Source organism: Schizosaccharomyces pombe (assembly GCF_000002945.2).
Source record: "Schizosaccharomyces pombe strain 972h- genome assembly, chromosome: II".
NCBI lineage: Eukaryota > Fungi > Ascomycota > Schizosaccharomycetes > Schizosaccharomycetales > Schizosaccharomycetaceae > Schizosaccharomyces > Schizosaccharomyces pombe.
The window spans coordinates 2944675-2967235 of record NC_003423.3 but is presented as its reverse complement, the minus strand read 5'-3'; the positions used below and the strand labels follow the sequence as shown (position 1 = coordinate 2967235).

Here is a 22561-nt window from a genome sequence, read left to right as displayed (position 1 = left end):
TATGGTGTTTAATACAGAGACATTTAAACGATGTTTTTAATGCTGCTAATACTACCAGCTGTTTCAAAAATATAAAATCTATCTACTTGATGCACCACTGAATTTGGTGTTTATATTCCGTACTTATTTAATATGACTCTTGCTTAATCATTCCGGTTGCTAGTTATCTTAAATAATGTCACCAAAAGCTTAGAATTTAGACCTACATTCTTCAAGATATTACTACAAAACTTTCGAAGCAGTCTTCAAATTTTTTTTTATTTAATAATGAATTACGATTGCTTTATTGGGAGGTAGTGTTTTAGGCTTGATAATTCGGTATATTACTCTCTTTTAGTAGTTTAATCAAGGCTATATGAGGCATACAGAATAAAATATGCGTGAATAGCGTGAGTTAATATTAACTACTTTCCATGTTGGTTTCATAAATTTTAAGCGAACAAACAAGTTTAGGTGGAACCGTTGAATTATTTGATGACTTTTTAAATTTTTAAAGGAAAAAATGATGAACGATCAACTGAATAGTAATAAATTAATCCTTATTGATTGAAAGGTTGGATAATGAAATCGACTTACAACGTTACTGACAGGGTTAAGCTGACGGACTCGCACTTCTCATACAATCTCGGTACTCACCACTTTAGCAATTGAGGAAGTTGAGAAAAGTACTTAACTTTAGCATTAATCATATAGCTCAATGAAAAATATTAAATATGAAAAAAGAACATCATAGCCCTTGGCCGGACTCTTTGAAAGAATTTATTGGTAGATGCATCCAAGACGCTGAGGAAAACAGCCAGCCAGAATTAGAGGATGAAGTAAAATTGCTAATTTCTCGTCAATACGAAATGGGAAACATATGGAATGTTGATTGGTCTTCTATGAATTTAGAATCCCTAAGGAAACTGACAAATGCTCAAAATACAATCATCGAAGATAAAAAAAGAAAGGTTGAGAAGCCTGTTTCTGGAAATCAATTTTCACTTTTAAGTGAAGAAGATGAAGTGGATAAGAAAGAAAAAAGAAGAAGAAGGTTTGAAAATGGTTCTCGTTCTCAAAATAACGCTAAATCTGAAGAGCTAAAAGTCAACCCGGAGAATGGTGCTATTATAGGACGGTCCACAGAATTAGAGAAAAGGTATTTGCGATTAACTTCGGCTCCTGATCCGGATACTGTTCGACCCCTTCCAGTTCTTAAGCAAACTCTCGAACTTTTAAAGAAGAAATGGAAAGAAGAGAAAAACTATGCATATATATGCGATCAATTTAAAAGTTTAAGACAGGATTTAACTGTGCAAAGGATTCAAAATGAGTTTTCTGTATTAGTTTACGAAATACATGCTCGTATAGCTCTTGAAAAGGTACGGTTAATTACTTTAAAATATCATTTCTTCTTCTAACGTTCGACTAGGGTGATGTTGGCGAGTATAACCAATGTCAAACTCAATTATTTCATCTTTACAGTTTTGGTATACCAGGGAATACTAAGGAATTTTTAGCATATCGTATTCTGTATATGCTCTTCACTAAAAATCGATCTGGTAAGTTAATTACGGCTTACTGCTTAAAAGAATATATCTTTTGAATTCAAATTATTAACAATTTATAGAAATGAATAGCCTTCTCGCCAATCTAAAAGAAGAAGACAAAACAAACGCTGCTGTTACACATGCATTAGAAGTCCGTTCGGCGATGGCTACTGGCGATTACTATAAATTTTTCCATCTATATTTAGTCGCTCCCAACATGGGAGGTTATTTGATGGATCTTTTTATTGAGAGAGAACGAGTGCAGGCGATGATAATGATGTGCAAAGCATATCGCCCTTCTCTTACAATGGAATTTTTGGCTAACACACTAGCATTTGAAGAAATGGAAGATTGTGTAAACTTTTTTAGGAGTTGTAATGCTGTATACGATTCAAAAGATCCCAATCGCATACTGATGAAAGAAAGCACGGATAGATTCGAAAAATGCATGAAAAAGCATGCTGTGGTTGATATTAAAGGCCAAATCTAATAATAAAACTACTTCATTCCGCTTTTCTTTCTTTCCTCATATGTTGAATTAGAGAATTTAATAAAAAATGAGACACGTCCTTTTGGGACATTATGCTTTATAGTTCCAGTCATTGTCTATTCTTAACGTTTTACTAGACAATTAAGTAGAAGTTAATAGTTTTATGATTCCAATTCCTTTTTTTTTATAGATATACATTGTTCGTTTGGCAAAATTCTTGTACTCAGAGTTATTTACTTGAGGTTCGATACTGTATTCAAGCACTAGTCCTGCTTGATTAAGCAAATGTTCAAACGCATCAGGTTGGATTTTGAGGTTCTCAGGTGTTTGATTAAAAACCTAGAAAAGTAAGAGTTAGAAGTATTGATAGTCGTGACTTACAGATATTTTTTTTGCAGCTTTCAAGTACGAGTCCCATCCTTGAGGTTCTAAAATAAGAACACCATTCGTTTCCAATAAAGAACTAATCTTCCCAAAGAATTTAATGATTCCTTCATCGTGGTTATTTAGATGCACCCATTTAGATACGGATAATGCTAGTATTATTTTGAATTTTCGTTTCGATTCCCAGCGCAAGAAGTCAGCGGTCTCAAATTCTATATTGTGAGGGAAATTTTGCTTATTGAGAGGTGGTTGAAGTTGCACTGGTATCCTGGAAAACTTTTTAATGCTTGAAATGGGGTAATAATTAAACTGGTCTTCTACAATGGAACCAGGATTGCGTACAGGGCCAATTCGAGAGCTCACAAACTCAAGATGTTTTCGAGCTTTTTGGATGAGAACATGATCGATATCCAATCCCAAAACAAATGATGCACCAAATATTGAGGCAATTTGAGCAGACACTGTCCCATTATTGCATCCTATATCTAAAACTGAAGCCTCATAAAAAAGGGAATCAGGCAAACATTTAAGTCTTGGATCGATAATTGAGGTTCCTCCCCTCATGCTGTAATAACTGTGATAATTTCCATGTTGAAAATTCGACATCCCAAGTCGAGGAGGTTTTTCAAATCACCCCTATTTTTTATAAAAGTATAAATTTTGCAATGGAATTTAAACGAAAACTTACGAATCGAACTATTTAAACAAAAGCGAGAAGTTTCAATTTGTTGTTGTTACTAATACATTAACGATGTTTACATATCTTGAAACTCAACGTCCGACTCGTAAAAACTAGTCTTAAAGCATCCAACAATTTAGAAAGGATCGCTAGCGGTAAAAAAAATAATATCAAAAATATATATATATATATATTATCCTTTTAGCAATTCTTCGAAAGTTATTTTACTTTTGTATGTACCTCGATTTCAACGTCTTTTTGCAAACTTATCTTCGAAGGTGTTTTTCCCTTTATGACTAAAAATTTATTGCTTACGTAGACAGGTTAAGATAGTTTAAAAAATGTTTAGTATATGCAAAATATATTTCATTCTAATTACAAGAACGATTAGGTGGGCTTTTTCTTTGAACAAGATTCCTTCATGTAAAATAGCAAGATGAGAATAGTTTTACACTTTATAAGTCAATTCAATCTAAACTCAATCAAAATCATCATCCAAATCGTCATTAACGGAAGAATCTCGTTTACCTAACTCATCTTCTGCATTTTGTGGATCCTTCAAAGCTGCAATATCACTGTCCTTTAAGGCACCGGCTCTAACCAATGCTTCAGCTACATCAACTACACTAGTGTTCATTCCTCCTAAAGTAGCTAAGGTTAGAATTTGTTGTTGTAAGTCTCCATGACCGTATATCAAAAGAGTTGGCATCATCGCTTCAGGATAATTTTCGACTGCTTGTTTTCCGGGAATTTTTACAAATTTAATTTGGGGATACATTGGTGCTAGTCTCTCTAAGATAGCAGCTAATAATTTACAGGCCGGTAGTCTTGAATTGTAGTGTGTTAGTATTGACCCATTGAAAATGCAAACAAATGAAGAACAAACGTACGAGTCTTGGAACATATGCACAACGACAAACACTTCCTTGCTTGCATCTGTGACTTCAGCTGTATATTCTGGTTTCGAAATAGGATATACTGAGCCAAATTTTGCTTTTGACATTTGATCCTTCCACTCCTGCATCCGCTTGTTTCTGTACATTTGTAAAAACTCATCATCTTCTTCGTCCTCAAGCTCTGCTAACTCATCTAGATCCTTGTTTTCCAACCGATTCTCGTGGGCAAGCTGCTTTGCATCGACCAACGCATCGTCTAAAACATCATCCACATCAGGTTCTTTTTCGGGTAAAATTCCCTTCGAACGTAAAATATCATTCCTGATTTGTTAACTTCTATTGTTACAACTATTCATCCTCCATACCATTCGGTATCTTCGTCAGGATTCATTTGGATATATTCCTTTTATTAATCCCGTTGCAAAGTGATGTGTGTATTTACCTATTATAGGAACGATTAACTAAACATGTTGCTTCAGTATTGTAGTATAACGAAGCATACTTAAATACGGTATTATCGATATCGATGGTACCGTAGGTTCGTTTGACTAGGTTGTAAACGCTTTGGGTACGTTGAATGTATCCAAAGCACGCGATTGTACAATATGGTAAAATCTACCACAGTTACTAGACTTGATGGTATGTATACCTACAAAGTGGGATTAGTTAATTTTCTGTTGCTGAAACCATAAAGACTGGTCTTCGTTGAGTAAAATGAGAGTTGTATGTTAAAATTATTTCGTGATTGCCTCAATTCTCAATTCTCATTTTTGCTTTTTTTTGCTTTCTATTTAACTAATACCCGTTCAAATGAAAATTACTTATAAATACTAACTGATGAATTTAAGGTCTTCCGCTTGCCGCTAGCGTGGATGATGAATCAACAGAAAGAAATTTGGAAAGCCATAAGAAACAAGCCAAATTGATCCTTAAAAGACTAAGTCCTACATCGGAAAAAAGGGCTTCTATTGAGTCTGGTGATTATACATTTCAGTAAGTTTAATTGTGTATACGAATAGCAAACGGAATCTCAATTTTAGATCTAACCAAACGTCTAGTTATCTCATCGACAACGGAATATGTTATTTATGTATTTGCGAACAGTCGTATCCTCGAAAATTAGCGTTTTCGTATCTGGAAGAACTTGCAGGCGAGTTTTGGAATAGTTTCGGCGAAGAAGCATTACAACCTGGATTACGTCCTTATGCATTTGTTCAATTTGGTATGCCTTTATTTATTGACTTAACTTATTTTTTTTGCGATTGAAATAACTAACAATTTCTAGACACCTTTATGCAAAAATCAAAAAGAGTTTATAATACCCCGCGTGCCAATGATAACCTTGATAAACTCAACACTGAGCTGAAAGATGTAACCCGTGTCATGACCAAGAATATTGAAGATTTACTGTATCGAGGTGATTCCTTAGAAAAAATGGCGGATCTCAGTTCAGATTTGCGTTACTCTAGTGCCAAGTACAAAAAAGCGGCTCGTCGCGTTAACTTGGAAGCACTTTGGAGGCAGTACGGCCCTGTTTCGATTATTGCCCTTTTGTTTCTGATTTTTGTCTATTGGCGTTTTTTCGCTTGATTCACGATTCTATTTACGGACGTTTAAGTTTAGGAATAAGAAATCTTTAATGACCTTTTCTTCAATATTTACAAACCAGAAACGAAATTCAATAATGGATCCCATAATTAGACATAGAAACAAAAAGTTTGCCCATCATTTGTTTTGTTTATTGTAGTAATTATTTTACCTTATTCATCTTTGCTGACATTTGTGCAACCTGCTTTGATTCACATCTGCTCTATCTATCTTGAGTCTGTTTGAACATAGCTAAATATTGTATAAACATATATGTATAGTTGAAGTGTTTGTTTTCCATCCCTTGTGCATCCTTTCCCATAACTAAGCTGGTTTATCGAATCGCACCGCTATGCCGTGTAGAGGAGAGTGTCTGAATGGCTATGGAAATATTCTAATAAACCCTCCTTAGCTTTTTATTTTTATTACTGTTTTAATTATAGCTCTATAAACGAATAAAATCAAGGTGTTGTTACCGCTATACATTATTTTTTATATTATTTCAGCCACCATACCCCAGTTTTTAAGTTTGTTTTGACGTTGTAAGCCAGCACTCAACTATTATATATAATGAACGCCTTGCTTTTCATCAACTTCTAGCAGTAATTATTGTCTCTCTTTTAACGTCGTATTCTAATTAATTCCCATTGAATCCTCGTGTACATTTATTATTCTATTTGTTAATTACGATTTTCGTGAGCAACTCCTTTTTTTGTAATTGCACAATTATTGTTAATGAAAAAAATTGTGCTATAATATAATGACAGAAAACGAAACACTTCAAAAATCCTCATGGAAACGACATTTTACATCCACCTTTCCAAATCGGGTTAAGAAAATATTCAAAATAAAACACTCTTCGTAAGTACTTAGAATCAAATTTTATTACTTTTTCTTTTCTTCCTTTATTCCCTTTGTCTTATTAGTATGTATGTTGGACATTAAAAGTTGCTGACTCCTTTCTTTAGATCGATACCTATCGTTCGTGTACAACCGCCCACACCCAGGAATTCTGCTCTCTTTACTACAGCCGATTTCATCTCATATACAACTGTATACAAAGTTTAGCATGCCATACATTAACTGAAAGACCCGACATGTAAAAGACTTTCATTCTTCCTAAATAACGAAAATTCCTAACATACTTTGTAAATCACCAGCATTGTTTACAACAACTTGCATAATTCCTTAATACTGATTGGTAGGGTAATGGCTTAAACCCGGATGATTCTCGATATTCCACATTAACGACTTTAGGGATTCAATAAATTACTTTGGTAAATGAAATGCCTGTGTTCGTAATACGGCTTATTGTAAGAGTAGCTGACATGTATTTATTAAATACCAGAATCTTGTATACAATTGCCAATTACCTATTCGTCTTGCTGAAAAGTAGTATACAAGAGGCTGGTATTGTAAGGGGGTTGCTTTATCTTGTTATTTAGATTGCCGATTTAAGTGTCACGCTCATAGACTACTAAAGCACATGGTCACAGCTTTTGTTTTCTTTCAAAATTTGTAAGCTGTGTGTTTAGTGATTTATGCCTACTTAAATTAATAATCCAGCGTTATATTTTTTTGGATTTAAGTGTTTTTTTGGTGTTTTACTGCTTTTCAAATTATGGCTGAATCTGGCGCTGGTTATCGAGTAGGTATGTGTTAATATGACACGTATATTTACGAGCATTTCAATGGATTCGCTTTAATAATTTATACATTAAATCCAATTTCTAACGATTGCAGAACTTGCAAAAACTGGCAGAGCAGAATGCAAAGGAACGGTTTGCGGAAGGTATATATAGCTATTTACCAGAATTTATGTAGTTGTCCAAATCATTATGCACAGCATTCGAAAAATAAAAGGAACTATCATCAGTTAACCATTTTTAGATCGAAAATAGGGAAAGGAGATCTAAGGTTTGGAACATTTGTCGATGTTGGTAAATTCCAAAGCTGGAAATGGAGGCATTGGGGATGTGTTACGGAACGTGTTCTTCGCAATGTAAACAAAAAATTTGAAGGAGATATTAAGAATTGTTTGGATGGATTTAATGAATTGAACGATCCTATAGTTCAAGAAAAAATCCTTCGCGCTTTTGAGCAAGGTCATGTTGATGAAGAAGATGAAGAACGATGCAGAAAAATGGCTTCCGACGCTTCTGAAGAAAAAGACAGGAAGATTGAAGAAGGAGAACTTACTTCTGAAGAGGAGAAAGAGCCCATACAAGATTTGAGAAAATCTCATAAGAGAAAAAGTGTTGAAAAGTCATCGGTCCCTAACAAAAAACATAAAGCCGAAAGGAAGCGATCTCCATCTCCAAAAATTGAAATACTTGAAGATGATGAGGAGATAGAAGATGTTGCATCTGACAAAGACGAGGAAGAAAAACCATGGTCTGGCGATGAAGAAGACGATGATGAGTTAGTCGTTAAGGATAGTGAAGATGAAACAGAAGGAGTCTCCACTATTGCTTCCCAGCGACCTAGGCGGTCTGCAAGGTATGTGAAATTATATGGCAGCACTACTAATACAAGTAAAAGGCGAAAAGTGGATTACGCAGAAAGCGGAAATGAATATTCTGACAGTGATTAAAAACATGCTTTCAATCATTTCTGCTTTATTCTTGTTTTTTTTTAACACTTCAGCAGAATCTTTATCTACATGGAATTTCCTTCGATCCTAATTAAATTGTATACTTTTATGAAATAATAAAGTCCATGTCATTTTCATTATTTTACAAATTAAACTCTATCGCCTTGGTGCAACTTTAAAAATACTCAGAATCACAACTCCGTTAATATAATTTCTAATCCTCTTATCAATTCGCACTTATTAAAGAAGTTGTTGAAATAGTGAATTATCTTACCACACAAGGTATTGATTCCATACGGCTAGACACTGTATATCATTTGTACGAATTATCTAGAGTTAACTTTAAAAAATACCCTATAACAAAAAAAGATAAAACTTCGATACATCGATTTTTTCAGAAAGAGCAGCTTTCATTGTTCGTGTTGGTATCACAAAGTACCTCAGCACACCACCCAACATTGCAGCCTGCAGTTCATAAACATCGCCAGTTGTCTTCTCATAGCTGTAAATTGTTCCTAGGAAGTTTCAAACTTAAAAAGTTTGTTTGTTCATATTTAAAATCCAATTTATACCCCTAAATATAAAAAAACTACAGAGTTCAACCTAAATTAAATAGGTTCGAATTCTGACAACCAGTGTTCACAAACATGTATGATGATATTTTCTTTTATTTAGCTTTATGGGTTATACAAAGCGTTTATGGTGCCTGGGATTGGGCAAAAAATTGGGTTTTTTGGACATGCAGTTATTTACTGAATTTTTTGTATCATCACCATTGTAGTAGAGATCTTATAAGACGCGATACGAAAAAATTAAAGAAGAAACCAAAACACATCGCCGTTATTATTGAGTGTGTAGAAGATGGAGGTATAGAGGGCCTTATTCATGATGCTTGTGAATTATCTGCTTGGTGTGTTTGTTCTAATATTCGCGAACTTACGATTTATGAACGTAAAGGTATATAATTGCAGTTGAAGTTTTGAAATTCCATTACTATTTGATTACATTTATTAACAGATTTTAGGGTTTTTAAAGCAATCTCCCGAAGCTGTTGAAAAAGCTATTTACTCTCACCTGCCATTCTATCTTGGAGGTGACAAGTGTACCGTCCATGTAACTAATCCTTGCTCTCCTGATGAAAAAAATCAAAATGACTGTGTCGATTTAAAGGTTCATCTTATAGCGAAAGAAGATGGTCGAGATGCTATCATCGATTTAACTAGAGGTTTAGCGGATTTATGTACTAAAAAAGTTATCAGTAGCACCCAAGTTACACTGGAATTGATTGATAAAGAATTGAAGGAGAGCGTAATACCTGAACCAGACTTACTAATCATATTTGCTCCTCTGCTTAAGTTGCAAGGATTTCCACCTTGGCAGCTTAGATTATGTGAAATATTTCATGATCCTATTTTATATACAACAAATTACCTAACATTCTTTAAAGCACTTGTTCATTACTCGAATGCAGAAATGCGGTTAGGGCACTGAGGTTTTATAAATTTAAATATGAAAAGCCAAAAGCTACCAAAAATTTATCAAGTTGTCTTCTTGAGGTTTTTGTTACTTCTTGTCTAAAATGCTTTTTGGATTTTGTTAATAAAATTAGGAATTCAGTATTACAGAAAAATTTAATTTACTTCAAATGCTTAGATGATAGGCATTAACAAAATTAAACAGACAGGCAGTCAGATTCATACTTTGGATATTATATGCATTACAGTTTTAAAAAAATTTAATAAACATTTTCGTTAGAAGAATATTATAAAACTTAAATTAACAACTAAACATTCACTTTCGAATACGATCTTTTAGAAAACCAGGCTTGCTACACAATAAGAATCTTCGTTAAGGTTCCTTATTCGCATACTGTCAAACCCCTGCTGAGATGTTCACCTCTTTGGATCGAAACCTTTACGTTGATAACCATATCACGTTGACGAAAATGGACTATCAAAATACGGAGACAATTGCCGAGCAGGAAAGGAATGCTAGTAGGCTACCGCAGATGTTTCAAATGTCTTCGCATCCTGTAGCTCTTTTCTTCTTTCTTTTATTTCGTACCGGTGCAATTGTGGCATACATATTGGGCATGTTCTTTACCTCAAGTTTGTAAGTTTTTAATAGCAGAAATTTAAAAGAAAAAGAAATTGAGCTAAACAAATAAAAATAGTATGTTGTTGTTTATTGTAATTTTCACTTTGCTAGCTGTTGATCTTTGGACTGTTAAAAACGTCTCTGGTCGTTTACTAGTTGGTTTGAGATGGAGAAATGAAACTGGAGTTGATGGTGAAAGCATTTGGATTTTCGAATCGGCAGATCCCAGTCGTCCCAGAAACGCCGTTGATCAGAAGACGTTTTGGTACGCTCTCTATCTATATCCATTTATTTGGATCATATTGGGGATTGTAGCTATAATTCGATTTGAATTTCTCTGGCTTGCACTCGTTGCTGTCGCAATTGGACTGACAAGTGTTAACACCGCTGCTTACAGTCGTTGTGACAAAGACGCGAAGCGTCGTTGGGCTACAGAACTTGCAGATTCCAATTCTTCTGGATTTGTTTCCAGATTTTTATCTAGGGCTTTTATCAAGAGATTTATTGGTTAAAGCTCTTTCAAATTCTGTAAATAATTTTTCGAACTACATTGCATTTTAAGCTCATTGTATATGAAAAAGCTAATTTCATGGGATTCTGGCTTAACGATTTGCTTGTTAATTAAATTGACGAAAGCGCTGGAACGATATTGTGTTTTTACTTCCCAACTTTGAAATGACAGAGCGTCAATTTGAATCCTTAAGCATCAACTGATTACGTATTTTTATAATACAAAAGCCAAAAGACTGTATGACGGATCCTGTATTTTAGTATGAGTTTATATAACCTCCCATACTGTTACTTTCAAGCATATATCTTCTTTTCTGATTGAATATTTGAATAGAGCCCAATGGTTATTTTTAGGTGCACATTACGTTCTTTTATTCATACATTCTTTTATGGTTAATACTATCACACAAAGTTTCATGAAGGCCAACTGAGATCTTTTGAAACCCACTACATTTATTTTTCCATTGATAACATTCTTAGTTAGACTTCAAATATTTACGCATGGAGTGCTTAATAAGATACCGATGAACGAAACTTCAAAGTTTGGTGCTACTTTTTATTTCGACAACTATGTTCCTGCGTGTGTTTGCTGTGAACTTAAAATTTAATACTTTCTTATTAGTGATGAACATATATTGAAACGAAGTTCTTATAACAGCATAATAAAAGCGGAAAGAATATGTAATTGTTAGTTTCTAATATACATATTTTAAATGGCAAAATATGTATTTAGATGATTCCTTTACTAAAGAGCATATCATTTTTTTAGTACATATATAAAGCATTAGCTTAAATGTCAATTATAAATTCAAGGATATGCGGTTTCTTACACGATTCGCAGAATTTCGGTTTTCATATGCTTTATGTCAACAAACCTCCCAACTATCAAATAAGGAGAACCTTTTATAACTCCTTAAAAATATTAAGGTATTGAATGTCCTAATGAACGCCCACATGTTCACTGTCTCTATTGGCAATATATAATGGAAGTCCCTGGTTTTCTATTTTGTTCAACACCACATTTTGCACCTTAAAAGATAGTTTAAGTGGAAAGGTGCACTTTATAACATTCTATAACGTCTTTTATTTTCTATTTACTTTTTTTTTTGCTTGCCTAAATAAATATTGAAATATTCAGTGGCCAGAAAACCCCGATGGAGAATGTTACATTTTCCTTACCATTAAATTTTTGATTCCTGTTTTTTTATTACCGCAGCAATCATATTTTACCATATTCCTCCTTTGTATATAATAAGTCTCCTACAAATATTTCCTTTGTCTTATTTGTTGTTTTTATTTTGAGTACTGCTTTATTTATTTAGATTCGACTTTATTGTGGTCGTTTTATTTCTTTTTTTTGGTTTTATTATTAGACCACTGAGGTACTAGTTTTTTGTATAGAATCTCCTGTTACAATTATCTGTTTTAAATGGATTCCAATACAAATGAGAATAATTCTCATGCATCATCAAACGAGAGACAATCATCTGAAGGGCATGATGACTATTTGAATCGTAATCCAAACAGTGAAGCAACTGAGGGTGAAGAAGGTACCCACCCTACCACGGGGACTCAACCAGTTGCTTTTTCAATTGGTACAATGTTTATCATAACTCCTCAAGCCAATTTCGAGGGTGGAGAAAATGATCCGTTTGCCAATCCCTTTCAACCACCCGTAAAACGCGCTGTAAAAGAAGCCTGGGATTCTTTCGAACCTTTGTCTAATGACCAACTGATGGATTTGACTTGTCCGATCTGTTACGATGATATGAATGAAAATGATGAAAAGCAGGCTACCAAGATGCCATGTGGCCACATATTCGGTAAAAATTGTTTACAAAAATGGCTTGAAAATCATTGTACATGTCCTCTTTGTAGAAAAGAGGTTCCCCACGAAACAGTAGGTTCAGCTCATCCTCCTATTTTATTTATCATTCCACACTCACATACGCTTCGTGGCAACCAAGGCAACACCGCGGTTTCTCAAGAAAATGCATCAAATGGTGTTCATTCCGACTTTCATCCATCTGAGGAGCTTAACAATGCAAACACTGATGGTCGAACCGGCGTAGACGAACCAGCTCGGCAACTGCATCGCATTGCTTTTAACCGAATACGTTTTATTCTAGCTCCAAATCGATCTGCCACCAATACCCCTGTTGAAAATACTCACCCTGAAAACCCTGACTCAAACACCTCAACACCTACTACTCGTAGTGAGCCCTTAGCAGGAGAAGGTGCCTCTATTGATGCCGAAAATGCTAGCTCTAGACAAGAGACTACTCCTTCGGATTCTCGTCCTTCGACGCTTACGTCCTTATTTAATGCTTTCTTTTCATCTATGCCTGATCGCCCTTCCTCTAATGAACCTATGACTTCGAATCTTACCTCTAATTCTGGTAGTATGACGAATAGTACTTCCACAGACTTGCCAACTAGTAACTTGCCCTCTCAAAATGCTCCAGCTAGACCAGTTGAGCCGTCACCTTCAATACAGCCTCCCAATTTGCTAAATCTTCCAACGGCTTCGCCTGAATCAACTTCATGGCTTCCTGGAAGCCAAACAAATATCCCTGCAAATACGAATCGATCTGAAAGGCCTTTTACACAGTTAATGACGTTCCATGGTCTTCCTTCATTAGCCGATTTACCAGCTGTTCTTGAGTCTATGTTCCGTCCTAGCGGTAATAATAACCTGCTTAATTTAAATGGAATTTTCCATCCCGATCACAATGCGCAGACTGAAAACGGTCAAACGTTGCCAGAGAATACTGACGACACCAACAGCAACGCTACGTCCGCAGTTCCCAATCTACAGAATTTAAATCAGCAAAATGCTGTAACTATGGGTACAAATACACCAAATAATGGTTCCTCCCCTGCTGTTCATCCAGTAATTCATATATACTTGTCGAGACCGCCTTTACAACCTGCAGTTAGCGAACAGGAAACTCCTTCTGAAGCGGTTTCAAGGGAAGGTACTAGAAGTACAGATGCTACGATGGAAGATTCAAGTAGACCTCCAAGCAATGGCTCTTTCCAAGGTCCTGGTATTACCCATCTCAGTGAAATGGGGCAGCGCATTTTGCAAAGGTTTCAGGAAGAAATGGAGAATCGAATGAATCAAACTAGAAGTGAATCGAGCACCCCTGCTCAGCAATCAGCTGCTGGAAGCAGCATTAATGTTGACACTGCCGGGCGACAACCTTCCGATGAGATAAATATTCCTGGCGAATACGAAAACTCGAGTGAAGTTGCAGGATCACGAAATCAAACTCCTACCCATTCTTCCATTGCTGTAGACACCTTGAGTAATGTTGCGGTAGACCAGCCTGCGATATCCACTCCGTCGGACGTTGTTGGTAGTGATGCCGGTGATACTAGCAAGGTTTCGTCGGGAACTAGCACTCCTCGAATGGCTGCTCCGATTGCTAGACGATCAAATCGGCATCATCCGTATAGCAGACCTAGCTCAACGCGTCCTCAGTGTCAGCTTGAGGATCAAGGCATTTGTGATCCTAATGATAGATTTGTGCACTTCGAATGCGGTCATTCAGTACATGAAAGATGCCAGCAATCTACTAGCAACTCCGAAAATCAAATGGACGAAGAAATTGGAGAATGCCCAAAATGTCGTAATGAAGAGCATAAGTAATGTTTGTGTTTTTTTACTCTTTTGTTATCTTTATCATGAAAAATATAGTTGTTTGTTTATTATGCCTTTTTAAATCTTCAATACAAATTTGGTGATGTCCCTTTAGAGTATCAATATTTCATGCTATATAGATTTTTATTGTTTTTGTATTATTTATATCTCAATACTTATCATCTATATTATTTGCTCTCCTATAAACTAAATGATTATTTGACTATTACAAAAAATCTCATTATTTTTTTCAACGTTCATTAATAGTTTTGTTTGGTACCAAGGAATTTATTATTATAAGATTAAATGACTCAATGAGTTAAAGAATTAAAATATGAAAGATAGCGGATGTTGTAAAGGTCTCCTAAATTCTAAAATGCCACCCAACATGGGATCGTCTACACCAATAAATAAACTGTCGCCAGAAGATGAGTAAGCGGTTCCGGCGATTTCTCCAAAAAAGTCAATAACTTGGGATGTATTAAATAATTTAGTATCAAAAAGTTGAACAAAATCGGCTTGTTCCGTGACAGCTAAGCTTTCACCTAATGGAGAAAAGCACAAATTCGTCACAGCACTCATTTGGCTACCTAGATTTCGAAACGACTTACCAAGGGCACGTATGTCCCAAACTTTAGCCGTTGTATCTTGTCCTCCAGTAGCCAAAATATTTCCATTTGGATGCCACGAACCAGTAAGTACAGAGTCGGAATGGGGAAGTTTGGCTGAAACGGAATTTGATCTAATATCTATTAACATGGCGTCTTTCGAATCCGTGCATACAAGCGCTAATGGAGTTTCATCAAAAAGTTGGACGCAGTTAACAGCATTTGAACACCTGTAAACAAGAATGGGGCTAGTACGCTGGACATCTTCCACATAAACAGCACCATCATTACAGCCAAGGATGAATTTTTTTTCGGAAAAAAGTTGAATATGATTAATCGAATCATCTGAAAGCTTACGAGTACTAAAACTTCCGTTTTTAAAATTGAAAATACAATATTGTCCATACAATGTTCCCAGACATCCTACGGCATTTGTAGTATCCAAACATGATATCGCTTTTTTCTGAAGGATATTATTCTTAAGGTCAATGATTTGAACAGAATTATCATGCAATGTGTTTTCCATTCTGATGCTGTTATTGCTCACATAAATGACAGAATGCTCACCAACCACCTTTACGCTTTTGCAAAGATGGTGATGATTCCGCAAGCAATTAGGATTTTTCAAAAATCTTTGAAATTCATAAAACGAGTCTTCAGCGGCGACTTGTACAGTATCTAGCGATAGCTCTTCGGGTGACCAGTCTGAATGATTGCAAGACAGGCTATAAGTGTGTAATCGATAAAGACGAAAGTTTTTCCGTTTACCAATTGCTTTATTTCCCCAGGGAATTCCTTGAAAATCCACTGTCCCACAATTATCGGTGCTTTTTGGGTTCAATTCAAAATTTGATGCAGTGGGGAATCCATAGTGGTCTAACTGAATTAAATTCCGGTTTCCTGTATACCAAGAAGTGTAAAAATAATCATCTAGATAATCTTGAAGTATAGCTCCACTTTCAGCTAGTTTTAGCATTAGCTTTCAGAGCAACCAACGGACTGCACGTTTAATTTACTTACGAAGCAAATACTGGTCTATAAATTCTCCATTGGACATATAGAAATATTTAATTTAAAATAAATATTATCTGTATGGCTGTAGAACAAAAAGGAAATCAAATAAAAAATTAGAGAAGGACAAGATCGCCTCATGGAAGAAATGAGAGAAGGACAATCGACGTTGCAAGGACCAATTGACTCTTTCGCTAACGATTTTCGGCAATTAATCTTAAAGATTTTATACGTATGAACCTAAGTGAAAACAAAATAAGCATAAAGAGGTCTTTAGCTCAAAGGTATAAAATTATCATAAACAGAGGCGTAACCAAAATTGCAAAGCCAATTTCGTTTGTCAATGGACGAAAACCTCCAATTGATCTTTCTAAGTTTTAAAAATCACCAATGTTGATCGTTTTGAATTTAAACAAATATACATACTTAAAGAGGTACGGCCAAAACATTAACCATTATGCTGAAGCATCACTGAAAAGAAAAGCTCGCTAATTATTTTGGATTTATTTAAGGTTTTTTGAAGAGAATGAAATCCTTCAGAATATAGAGAACGAAGTTGATTCACGAAGCCGAAGGTGGACGTCTCCATTGAGTAATATGTACGAGAAACACTTGCAATCTAAATCTACATTGCAACTCTATCAATTTCCAAAACGATCCTGATTTAGGGTAGATGTCTTGGTTTGCTATCGGCTGGGCTCGTTTCTCTATAGGATTTTACTTTTCTGGTTTTACCATTCTATATAAAATTAAGACTAGGATGTTAACAGACTTAATTTAATCCATACGATTAGTCTTTAAGTAATGTTACCTCAAATTAAAAGCATTCCATTCAAAATTTATATTATTGTTGCTTATTGTAAAACTAACACCCAAGAATTCGCATTTAAATTGGTCCCTTTTGGAAAAAGGATAAATAGTTTTTCATAAATCAAAAGCTTTTTGAAGCAATTACAAAGATTGCCCTCCCACAGGTCGGTAATCGTAATTTGAAATTACAGAAGAACGTTTTACTATAACCTTTTTAAATATATAAAAAAAAGCAAATAAAGTAATTCTAATAAACAATATTATGCCTACGAGCACACTAGACGAAAACAGCAGTTTCTGTCCGACCACTGTATTTGAGGTCGAAGGGTTTTACGTTAGTTCGGTACTACAGAGCTTCTTTTCCTATTAATTTCCTATCTCATAGTGACAACTATAATTTTCACTGTACTTTGTGGATTTGAAGGTTCATTGTCATCAATATTTGTCAAATCACGTTTATAGCCAACACAACACCATTAGTATCAAAAGTGGGATTTTGCAAAGCGAACAAAAAGAGCAAGATTTACAATTTTCAAAAAAAAAGTGAGAAACTCGCATTTTTGGCTAGAGTTTATTAGTGGCCTAGTATATTCACGCGTCTGTAATGTTTCAAATGGATAATAATTCATCTATAAACCAAAATCAAATCAAAACGTAAAGCAACTCCAACACAAATATTAGCATATTCTCTAAATTGATGTTTAAACAATCAATCAATATAGGACTTCTGTCTACAAATATAGTAATATATTTTGCAAGCAAAAATGCTCCAATATTGACAAAAGCATAAAGGCACAAACTCCTCCTTTCGAATGAACTTAGCAATCATTATTGAGTTGACATTATTCTTCCATCTGAGCTTAAAAGTACGCATCACTGGCCAAATCAGTCATTAGTGTAGAATGCGTAGGCTTCCAACCTAAACGTTGCTGCGTAAGAATACTTGAAGTTGGATTATCAACAGACAAAAAGCTGGAAAGAAATCCAAAATGTTCGGTGGCTTCTTCAGAAGATACGGAGATGACAGGTATATCAAGTCGTTTGCCAATCATGCCTGCGATTTCTTTGATCGGAATACCTTCTTCGGCAACAGCATGATAAATGGAACCAGCAGTTTCTTTTTCTAGAGCTAATACAAACAAATTAGCAGCATCAGTTCTATGAACGGCAGGCCAACAATTCATACCATTACCGATATAAGCAGAAACACCTTTATTTTTGGCCACGTTAATGAGCATGGGCACAAATGCGTGATCTCCTGCTCCATGAACGGTAGGTGGAAGGCGAAGGATTGAAGCACGTACTCCTTGAGATGCAAATTTAAGAGTTGTCACCTCTCCTAATTGGCGTGGAATTGGTGGTTGGGGAACTTCACTTATCTCGGTGCCTAACTTACCGTTGGAAGAAAGCACAGCGGTTACAGAAGTGGTAATCAAAGGACGCTCAGTTCCTCTAAGGACTTCGCCGATAGCTTCAATGACACGAGCGTCAAGCTTACAGGCCTCTTGATATATACTAAAGTCGTGAACGAAAGCCGTGTGAATAACGCCATCACATTGCGCTACTCCTTTTTTCAGTGTATCCAAATCTTCAAGTGTACCAATGTAAGGTGTGCCTCCAGCAGCTCTGAGTTTTGCCGCGTTTTCTTCTGAGCGCACCAGACCAACCACTTCATGTCCGGCTTCAAGAAGCTGTCTCACTATTTCAGAGCCAATAAACCCAGCTGCACCAGTTACAAATATACGCATAATTGCTTAAGAAGATACTGTTCTCGGATCACCTCCTTATGTACGAATACATACTCATTGGTATAAAGTAAATTAAACGATATATAAAGACCACAGGTAAGCGATCATGACGTAAAAGAGCGACAGTTTATTCTTCCTATATGACTAAGCTTGTTAATCAGTAACGAACAAATGGAGGATTTAAAAAAGATGCAAGCATATATTAATTAACAAAAAGAAGTGAGCATGCAGAATACTGGATTCCTTAGGTCTCCAACCATAGTATTTATGAGGCCTTGGAGCATTTAGCTGCAAATGATCGAACAGGAACTGGTGTTTCCTCGCCTAGGACGTTATGAAAAAACCTATTGTTGACGATCGGTCATTTATATTCTATTTTATTTAATCGTATAAGGTGATCATTGGAAGAAATATATGTTGTCTCACGTTTTAGCATATTACGATCTGTAATCCTTAGTAACATGGACCTGTAATAGACGGCCTCGTTCTTTCTATACTCTTCTTTGGTTTTACTGTCAGGGTCTCTTTGCTCTTTGCGATGAATACAAAGAGTACGAATCCGCTAAGAATTATAACGAACGGTGAGAATACTCGATAAAATCAGATGTGTTTGCTGGTCATTTCCACGGTCTATCTAGCACAATGAGTGCTGCTGGATTTGCTCGATATAGACTCATCCGGCGCTTGGCGATCTATGGGTATGGATGATTTTCTGTTGCCTGAAAGCCGACTGGCTGATCGCGCTAAATTTCCTGCATGAGATTTCCAGTAATATGACTATTTACTGCTAAAATTAAGTGTGCTATAATGTTTTCGTTACTTATCTCAAGCTATACATCAAGTGGGAGGTATAAGCTCTTCTGTTATATATACGTTACCATTAAAAACAGTGTTTTGGCCAGCTTTCACCAAGCGCAAAAAACATACATGTTAACGAAACAATTCAATTGTTTTTTTTTTAAACTCTATGGTTCATGAACAAATCTTGCAATCATTGATAACCTTACTGATGCTACAGAAAAACTAAATCTCGGCGAAACAATTTTTTACATTATTCAAATGACATCGTAGTAATCGTTAATTCCTTCAATAATTAAACAAGATAACTCAACACACACTATAGTTACGGAATAATAAATAGATTTTGCTAACTTAGGTGCTGTAACATTACTTTCAGTTTGCCTTGTCAACAAGTTTAAATAGCAAATTAAAAGAAACTAGTTTGTTTGAAACTATAAAACCTTTTAGCTTAAAAACGAAATGAAAAATTTTCCTAATTTTATCAATAAAGTAGTTTTTATTTTATTAAGTATTGTTAGTGAAATACAATTGCGATGCATGTCAAGAAGCTCTTAATTCACTATACATGTTTTAAAGTCGCAATACCTTTTAAAGTTAACAATAACTGTTGGAAAAATCATTCCGTTCTTTTCTATTTTATTTACGTTGTGTAATATTAACATCTAAGGGTTTTGCTTTGTGAAATCAAGTGTCATTCTAGTGTTTCCCTCTACCTCCATTTAACTGCAGACGTCCTAAAGAGTTGGTGGACTCAATTCATGGCTTGATGACTACAGACGTTAAAGAAAAAGCTACATTTAAGTTGTTAGATTTAATAGACAGTGTATGTGGATTTGAAAAGTGACATGCTAATGATAATGTGTTAAAGGTTACTGGGAAAAAAAGTTTGCTCTTGGAACGTGATCTGTCAGGAATTTTAGGTCAAATAGTTACTACCAATACTTTACAAGAACATGGAATACCTCAGGTTTATTGGTTTAATGAAAATATTCCAAATGATATTGAGAAAAAGACAATCTACTTGTGCAGACCAACTTATGAAAATGCCAAACTAGTTGCTACTCATGTTCGTCAATTTCAAAGGGATATGTTACGCATTGAGAGCACAGTAATTGTTTTGCCTACCTCAAATATCCTCTTTGAGACGGTACTGCAAGAGGAGGGTGTGTTTGGAGAATTACTTGTGACTGAATGGCCGTTACATGCCGTACCCTTGGACAAGGACCTTTTGTCATTAGAACTTGGTCCAGAGAAATTGGAAGAAAGCTTACTTCAACGAAGTACAGATGCTTTAATTGATTTTGAACGCACTCATGGACGGTTTCCTCGAGTCTCTGGGAGGGGCCCCTATGCTGCAAAAATGTTGGAATTATTAGAAAAAACATACCAGGAAGAAGCAACAATAAACTTTGGGAAGGTGGAAGGAGAGATTTCTGCTCTCTACGATAGCGTTCTTTTAGTTGATCGATCATTAGATCGTATTACACCGTTTTTGACTCAACTTACCTACTTTGGATTTTTGGACGAAATACTTGGAATTCAGCAAAGTATGATTCATATTTGTTTATTATTTATCTAACTGATTAGTGAATGTCAAACTTCCTTCATCCTTGGTTAACCGAAATGAAGCTTCAAATACTGGACCGATGAAAAAGTTTTCTTTAAGTTCTTCTTCCAGCCAAATTACCAAGGAAATTAGAGACATAAATTTTAATTGCATAGGCCCTTATTTAAGCAAAATTGCTCGAAAACTATCCAGCGATTTTGAAGGTCGACGTCAAGCCAAAACTGTAAATCAGATTAGAGACTTCGTTTCCAAACTGGGTTCCTTACAATCGGAGCATACATCATTAAATATTCGTAAGTATTTTTTTCTTTTGATTTCCATAAAAAATTTTATTAATTAGATAGACACTGGTCTCGCTGAAACTTTGGTGCAACACACAAAAAATAATTACTTTCAAAAGCTACTACAACTTCAGCATTTGCTAGTTTCTCATGCCGATTCTTTTACTCAATTCAATTTATTAGATGAAATTATCTATGCCGAAGCACCTGTTGAAGAGGTTTTTCGAGTACTTTGCCTTGCAAGTATAACTACCAATGGTTTGAGAAGAAAAGATATAGATCATTACCGTAGGGAAATCACTCAAACATATGGTTATTATCACCTTTTAACATTCCAAGCCTTGATAGATGCAGGACTATTGCGCCTCCGGCAATCCACTAATATTTCACTTCAAAAATCATTGTCTTATTCTACATGGTTAAACACTTATCCTTTGGTTAAGGACGAAGTTGATGAGCAGAATCCTGAAGATATAGCCTATACGTACAGCGGGTACGGTCCTTTGTCAGTCCACATAGCATATGACATTTTAAAAGGCAGAGACAATGAAGAAAAAATTCTTAAGTTGCAAAATATGCCTGGAACTTACGTTGACAAGTGGACATTAGACCAGGAAAAGGTCATGCCTAAAAATTTGAAGACAAACGTACCAGGTAAACGTCGTGTTTTAGTTTTTTTCATCGGTGGTTGCACGTACACAGAGCTGGCTGCATTTCGTTTATTGCAAGAAAAAGAAGATTTATATGAATTCACATTTATGACTACGGGAATGGTAACTGGAAGCTCTCTAATAAGAGCTTTTATTCCAAATATTGAATCTTTGAATGAGTGATGATCACCCAGTTTCATTAATTTGTTCAACAGCTAAAGACGATATTTAATCTCATTTTTTTTCACTAAGAGAATCCCATAATTTTAATTATTGTTTTTTTTATTAACCCACTTTATTAAGTCCTTAGTAGTTTATGAATTTGAAGTGGCATTAAAGCTTTCCCTATATGCTGTTAAGCTATTTGCTATTTACTGCCAAAATATTAGCTTACATATTAAATAATAAACCTCCAATATTTGGCAGCTAATGGCTTATTGTATCAATCAAATCACCTTTTTTTTGTTTTGGATATTCAGTGGCTTTTGGTATTGTTTACAATAAATGTAAAGTTAAAGCTTTCAAAATTATTAGAGATTACTTTTCTCGTACTGTTAATGGGTTTATTTTGAAATATGCACATTTATAGCTTTTTGCTGCAAGCTTCGTAACATTAAATTTTATTTTATTTGAAAATTCCAGTTTCTCATTTAGCTACTAATTTTTACAAACAT

General features: G+C 35.2%; 13 protein-coding genes and 14 long non-coding RNA genes across 27 annotated transcripts; 14 read left to right on the top strand and 13 right to left on the bottom strand.

The window, feature by feature from the left end:
• The first annotated feature begins 49 nt into the window (after window positions 1-49).
• Window positions 50-382, top strand: SPOM_SPNCRNA.5910. Its single transcript, NR_195261.1, has one exon. It is a non-coding gene; the product is annotated as a non-coding RNA (long non-coding RNA).
• SPOM_SPNCRNA.5909 lies at window positions 318-1471 on the bottom strand. The gene has a single exon (NR_195260.1). It is a non-coding gene; the product is annotated as a non-coding RNA (long non-coding RNA).
• Window positions 628-2131, top strand: iss9 (nuclear export factor). The gene is made up of 3 exons (NM_001022140.3): window positions 628-1361; window positions 1412-1541; window positions 1610-2131. Exons 1-3 carry the CDS (start codon window positions 714-716, stop codon window positions 2017-2019), a joined length of 1188 nt encoding a protein of 395 aa, NP_596221.1. The 5' UTR covers window positions 628-713; the 3' UTR covers window positions 2020-2131.
• bmc1 (Bin3 family regulator) lies at window positions 1660-3133 on the bottom strand. The gene is made up of 2 exons (NM_001022139.3): window positions 2401-3133; window positions 1660-2358 (listed from the first exon to the last, which is right to left on the bottom strand). The coding sequence occupies exons 1-2, from the start codon at window positions 3007-3009 to the stop codon at window positions 2161-2163; spliced, it is 807 nt and encodes a 268-aa protein (NP_596220.1). The 5' UTR covers window positions 3010-3133; the 3' UTR covers window positions 1660-2160.
• SPOM_SPNCRNA.5908 lies at window positions 2344-4438 on the top strand. The gene has a single exon (NR_195259.1). It is a non-coding gene; the product is annotated as a non-coding RNA (long non-coding RNA).
• On the bottom strand, window positions 3418-4418 carry plp2 (phosducin family protein). The gene is made up of 3 exons (NM_001022138.3): window positions 4344-4418; window positions 3973-4299; window positions 3418-3909 (listed from the first exon to the last, which is right to left on the bottom strand). Exons 1-3 carry the CDS (start codon window positions 4367-4369, stop codon window positions 3561-3563), a joined length of 702 nt encoding a protein of 233 aa, NP_596219.1. The 5' UTR covers window positions 4370-4418; the 3' UTR covers window positions 3418-3560.
• A 125-nt stretch (window positions 4439-4563) lies between the features above and the next one.
• sec22 (SNARE protein Sec22) lies at window positions 4564-6071 on the top strand. Its single transcript, NM_001022137.3, has 4 exons — window positions 4564-4617; window positions 4827-4971; window positions 5037-5200; window positions 5264-6071. Exons 1-4 carry the CDS (start codon window positions 4584-4586, stop codon window positions 5566-5568), a joined length of 648 nt encoding a protein of 215 aa, NP_596218.2. The 5' UTR covers window positions 4564-4583; the 3' UTR covers window positions 5569-6071.
• Window positions 6072-6179: 108 nt separating this feature from the next.
• Window positions 6180-8257, bottom strand: SPOM_SPNCRNA.1567. The gene has a single exon (NR_150458.1). It is a non-coding gene; the product is annotated as a non-coding RNA (long non-coding RNA).
• SPOM_SPBC2A9.14 (uncharacterized protein) lies at window positions 6326-6869 on the top strand (the record flags this gene model as incomplete). The annotated part of the gene is made up of 2 exons (NM_001355794.2): window positions 6326-6426; window positions 6534-6869. The coding sequence occupies 2 exons, from the start codon at window positions 6326-6328 to the stop codon at window positions 6631-6633; spliced, it is 201 nt and encodes a 66-aa protein (NP_001343166.1). The 3' UTR covers window positions 6634-6869.
• Window positions 6507-6747, bottom strand: SPOM_SPBC2A9.13 (uncharacterized protein; the record flags this gene model as incomplete). The annotated part of the gene is made up of 2 exons (NM_001022136.1): window positions 6507-6616; window positions 6711-6747. The coding sequence occupies 2 exons, from the start codon at window positions 6745-6747 to the stop codon at window positions 6507-6509; spliced, it is 147 nt and encodes a 48-aa protein (NP_596217.1).
• On the top strand, window positions 7077-8557 carry hpz1 (zf-PARP type zinc finger protein Hpz1, implicated in DNA repair). Its single transcript, NM_001022135.4, has 4 exons — window positions 7077-7217; window positions 7309-7357; window positions 7456-8064; window positions 8107-8557. Exons 1-4 carry the CDS (start codon window positions 7187-7189, stop codon window positions 8156-8158), a joined length of 741 nt encoding a protein of 246 aa, NP_596216.3. The 5' UTR covers window positions 7077-7186; the 3' UTR covers window positions 8159-8557.
• Window positions 8558-8600: 43 nt separating this feature from the next.
• On the top strand, window positions 8601-9726 carry nus1 (ditrans,polycis-decaprenylcistransferase). Its single transcript, NM_001022134.3, has 2 exons — window positions 8601-9115; window positions 9183-9726. Exons 1-2 carry the CDS (start codon window positions 8806-8808, stop codon window positions 9647-9649), a joined length of 777 nt encoding a protein of 258 aa, NP_596215.1. The 5' UTR covers window positions 8601-8805; the 3' UTR covers window positions 9650-9726.
• A 201-nt stretch (window positions 9727-9927) lies between these two features.
• SPOM_SPNCRNA.5907 lies at window positions 9928-10546 on the bottom strand. Its single transcript, NR_195258.1, has one exon. It is a non-coding gene; the product is annotated as a non-coding RNA (long non-coding RNA).
• Window positions 10061-11806, top strand: tvp23 (putative transport protein Tvp23). Its single transcript, NM_001022133.3, has 2 exons — window positions 10061-10270; window positions 10332-11806. The coding sequence occupies exons 1-2, from the start codon at window positions 10104-10106 to the stop codon at window positions 10765-10767; spliced, it is 603 nt and encodes a 200-aa protein (NP_596214.2). The 5' UTR covers window positions 10061-10103; the 3' UTR covers window positions 10768-11806.
• SPOM_SPNCRNA.5906 lies at window positions 11154-11832 on the bottom strand. Its single transcript, NR_195257.1, has one exon. It is a non-coding gene; the product is annotated as a non-coding RNA (long non-coding RNA).
• Window positions 11778-14641, top strand: san1 (RING finger protein). The gene has a single exon (NM_001022132.3). The coding sequence runs from the start codon at window positions 12195-12197 to the stop codon at window positions 14418-14420; it is 2226 nt and encodes a 741-aa protein (NP_596213.1). The 5' UTR covers window positions 11778-12194; the 3' UTR covers window positions 14421-14641.
• Window positions 12293-13587, bottom strand: SPOM_SPNCRNA.5905. The gene has a single exon (NR_195256.1). It is a non-coding gene; the product is annotated as a non-coding RNA (long non-coding RNA).
• Window positions 14642-14679: 38 nt separating the features above from the next.
• Window positions 14680-16158, bottom strand: SPOM_SPBC2A9.03 (WD repeat-containing protein). Its single transcript, NM_001022131.3, has 2 exons — window positions 16040-16158; window positions 14680-15982 (listed from the first exon to the last, which is right to left on the bottom strand). Exons 1-2 carry the CDS (start codon window positions 16074-16076, stop codon window positions 14739-14741), a joined length of 1281 nt encoding a protein of 426 aa, NP_596212.1. The 5' UTR covers window positions 16077-16158; the 3' UTR covers window positions 14680-14738.
• SPOM_SPNCRNA.1566 lies at window positions 14756-16884 on the top strand. The gene has a single exon (NR_150457.1). It is a non-coding gene; the product is annotated as a non-coding RNA (long non-coding RNA).
• SPOM_SPNCRNA.5904 lies at window positions 16540-16772 on the bottom strand. Its single transcript, NR_195255.1, has one exon. It is a non-coding gene; the product is annotated as a non-coding RNA (long non-coding RNA).
• On the bottom strand, window positions 16848-18644 carry SPOM_SPBC2A9.02 (NAD-dependent epimerase/dehydratase family protein). The gene has a single exon (NM_001022130.3). The coding sequence runs from the start codon at window positions 18586-18588 to the stop codon at window positions 17701-17703; it is 888 nt and encodes a 295-aa protein (NP_596211.1). The 5' UTR covers window positions 18589-18644; the 3' UTR covers window positions 16848-17700.
• SPOM_SPNCRNA.5903 lies at window positions 17020-17539 on the top strand. Its single transcript, NR_195254.1, has one exon. It is a non-coding gene; the product is annotated as a non-coding RNA (long non-coding RNA).
• SPOM_SPNCRNA.5902 lies at window positions 17672-17959 on the top strand. The gene has a single exon (NR_195253.1). It is a non-coding gene; the product is annotated as a non-coding RNA (long non-coding RNA).
• SPOM_SPNCRNA.1565 lies at window positions 18422-19883 on the top strand. Its single transcript, NR_150456.1, has one exon. It is a non-coding gene; the product is annotated as a non-coding RNA (long non-coding RNA).
• Window positions 19884-19961: 78 nt separating this feature from the next.
• SPOM_SPNCRNA.5901 lies at window positions 19962-20597 on the bottom strand. The gene has a single exon (NR_195252.1). It is a non-coding gene; the product is annotated as a non-coding RNA (long non-coding RNA).
• On the top strand, window positions 20099-22368 carry vps33 (HOPS/CORVET complex subunit, vacuolar sorting protein Vps33). The gene is made up of 4 exons (NM_001022129.3): window positions 20099-20212; window positions 20258-20936; window positions 20977-21249; window positions 21301-22368. Exons 1-4 carry the CDS (start codon window positions 20156-20158, stop codon window positions 22068-22070), a joined length of 1779 nt encoding a protein of 592 aa, NP_596210.1. The 5' UTR covers window positions 20099-20155; the 3' UTR covers window positions 22071-22368.
• SPOM_SPNCRNA.5900 lies at window positions 21423-22452 on the bottom strand. Its single transcript, NR_195251.1, has one exon. It is a non-coding gene; the product is annotated as a non-coding RNA (long non-coding RNA).
• Between the last annotated feature and the right edge of the window lie 109 nt (window positions 22453-22561).

What these genes read in the sequence shown, in the direction of transcription:
- tvp23 (NM_001022133.3), top strand. Translation starts at nt 10,104, where the DNA reads ATGGACTATCAAAATACGGAGACAATTGCCGAGCAGGAAAGGAATGCT. An exon ending in ATGTTCTTTACCTCAAGTTT is followed by an intron (nt 10,271 to 10,331) that starts GTAAGTTTTTAA and finishes AAATAAAAATAG; the next exon opens with TATGTTGTTGTTTATTGTAA.
- san1 (NM_001022132.3), top strand. Translation starts at nt 12,195, where the DNA reads ATGGATTCCAATACAAATGAGAATAATTCTCATGCATCATCAAACGAG.
- sec22 (NM_001022137.3), top strand. Translation starts at nt 4,584, where the DNA reads ATGGTAAAATCTACCACAGTTACTAGACTTGATG. An exon ending in CACAGTTACTAGACTTGATG is followed by an intron (nt 4,618 to 4,826) that starts GTATGTATACCT and finishes GATGAATTTAAG; the next exon opens with GTCTTCCGCTTGCCGCTAGC. An exon ending in TCTGGTGATTATACATTTCA is followed by an intron (nt 4,972 to 5,036) that starts GTAAGTTTAATT and finishes CCAAACGTCTAG; the next exon opens with TTATCTCATCGACAACGGAA.
- plp2 (NM_001022138.3), bottom strand. Translation starts at nt 4,369, where the DNA reads ATGAATCCTGACGAAGATACCGAATG. An exon ending in CCTGACGAAGATACCGAATG is followed by an intron (nt 4,300 to 4,343) that starts GTATGGAGGATG and finishes TTAACAAATCAG; the next exon opens with GAATGATATTTTACGTTCGA. An exon ending in GTGCATATGTTCCAAGACTC is followed by an intron (nt 3,910 to 3,972) that starts GTACGTTTGTTC and finishes CTACAATTCAAG; the next exon opens with ACTACCGGCCTGTAAATTAT.
- SPOM_SPBC2A9.02 (NM_001022130.3), bottom strand. Translation starts at nt 18,588, where the DNA reads ATGCGTATATTTGTAACTGGTGCAGCTGGGTTTATTGGCTCTGAAATA.
- hpz1 (NM_001022135.4), top strand. Translation starts at nt 7,187, where the DNA reads ATGGCTGAATCTGGCGCTGGTTATCGAGTAG. An exon ending in TGGCGCTGGTTATCGAGTAG is followed by an intron (nt 7,218 to 7,308) that starts GTATGTGTTAAT and finishes TAACGATTGCAG; the next exon opens with AACTTGCAAAAACTGGCAGA. An exon ending in CGACCTAGGCGGTCTGCAAG is followed by an intron (nt 8,065 to 8,106) that starts GTATGTGAAATT and finishes TACAAGTAAAAG; the next exon opens with GCGAAAAGTGGATTACGCAG.
- bmc1 (NM_001022139.3), bottom strand. Translation starts at nt 3,009, where the DNA reads ATGTCGAATTTTCAACATGGAAATTATCACAGTTATTACAGCATGAGG. An exon ending in AAGCTGCAAAAAAAATATCT is followed by an intron (nt 2,359 to 2,400) that starts GTAAGTCACGAC and finishes TTACTTTTCTAG; the next exon opens with GTTTTTAATCAAACACCTGA.
- iss9 (NM_001022140.3), top strand. Translation starts at nt 714, where the DNA reads ATGAAAAAAGAACATCATAGCCCTTGGCCGGACTCTTTGAAAGAATTT. An exon ending in CTCGTATAGCTCTTGAAAAG is followed by an intron (nt 1,362 to 1,411) that starts GTACGGTTAATT and finishes ACGTTCGACTAG; the next exon opens with GGTGATGTTGGCGAGTATAA. An exon ending in CTTCACTAAAAATCGATCTG is followed by an intron (nt 1,542 to 1,609) that starts GTAAGTTAATTA and finishes AACAATTTATAG; the next exon opens with AAATGAATAGCCTTCTCGCC.
- nus1 (NM_001022134.3), top strand. Translation starts at nt 8,806, where the DNA reads ATGTATGATGATATTTTCTTTTATTTAGCTTTATGGGTTATACAAAGC. An exon ending in TACGATTTATGAACGTAAAG is followed by an intron (nt 9,116 to 9,182) that starts GTATATAATTGC and finishes AACAGATTTTAG; the next exon opens with GGTTTTTAAAGCAATCTCCC.
- SPOM_SPBC2A9.03 (NM_001022131.3), bottom strand. Translation starts at nt 16,076, where the DNA reads ATGTCCAATGGAGAATTTATAGACCAGTATTTGCTTC. An exon ending in TATAGACCAGTATTTGCTTC is followed by an intron (nt 15,983 to 16,039) that starts GTAAGTAAATTA and finishes TGCTAAAACTAG; the next exon opens with CTGAAAGTGGAGCTATACTT.
- vps33 (NM_001022129.3), top strand. Translation starts at nt 20,156, where the DNA reads ATGACTACAGACGTTAAAGAAAAAGCTACATTTAAGTTGTTAGATTTA. An exon ending in AATACTTGGAATTCAGCAAA is followed by an intron (nt 20,937 to 20,976) that starts GTATGATTCATA and finishes CTAACTGATTAG; the next exon opens with TGAATGTCAAACTTCCTTCA. An exon ending in GCATACATCATTAAATATTC is followed by an intron (nt 21,250 to 21,300) that starts GTAAGTATTTTT and finishes TTAATTAGATAG; the next exon opens with ACACTGGTCTCGCTGAAACT.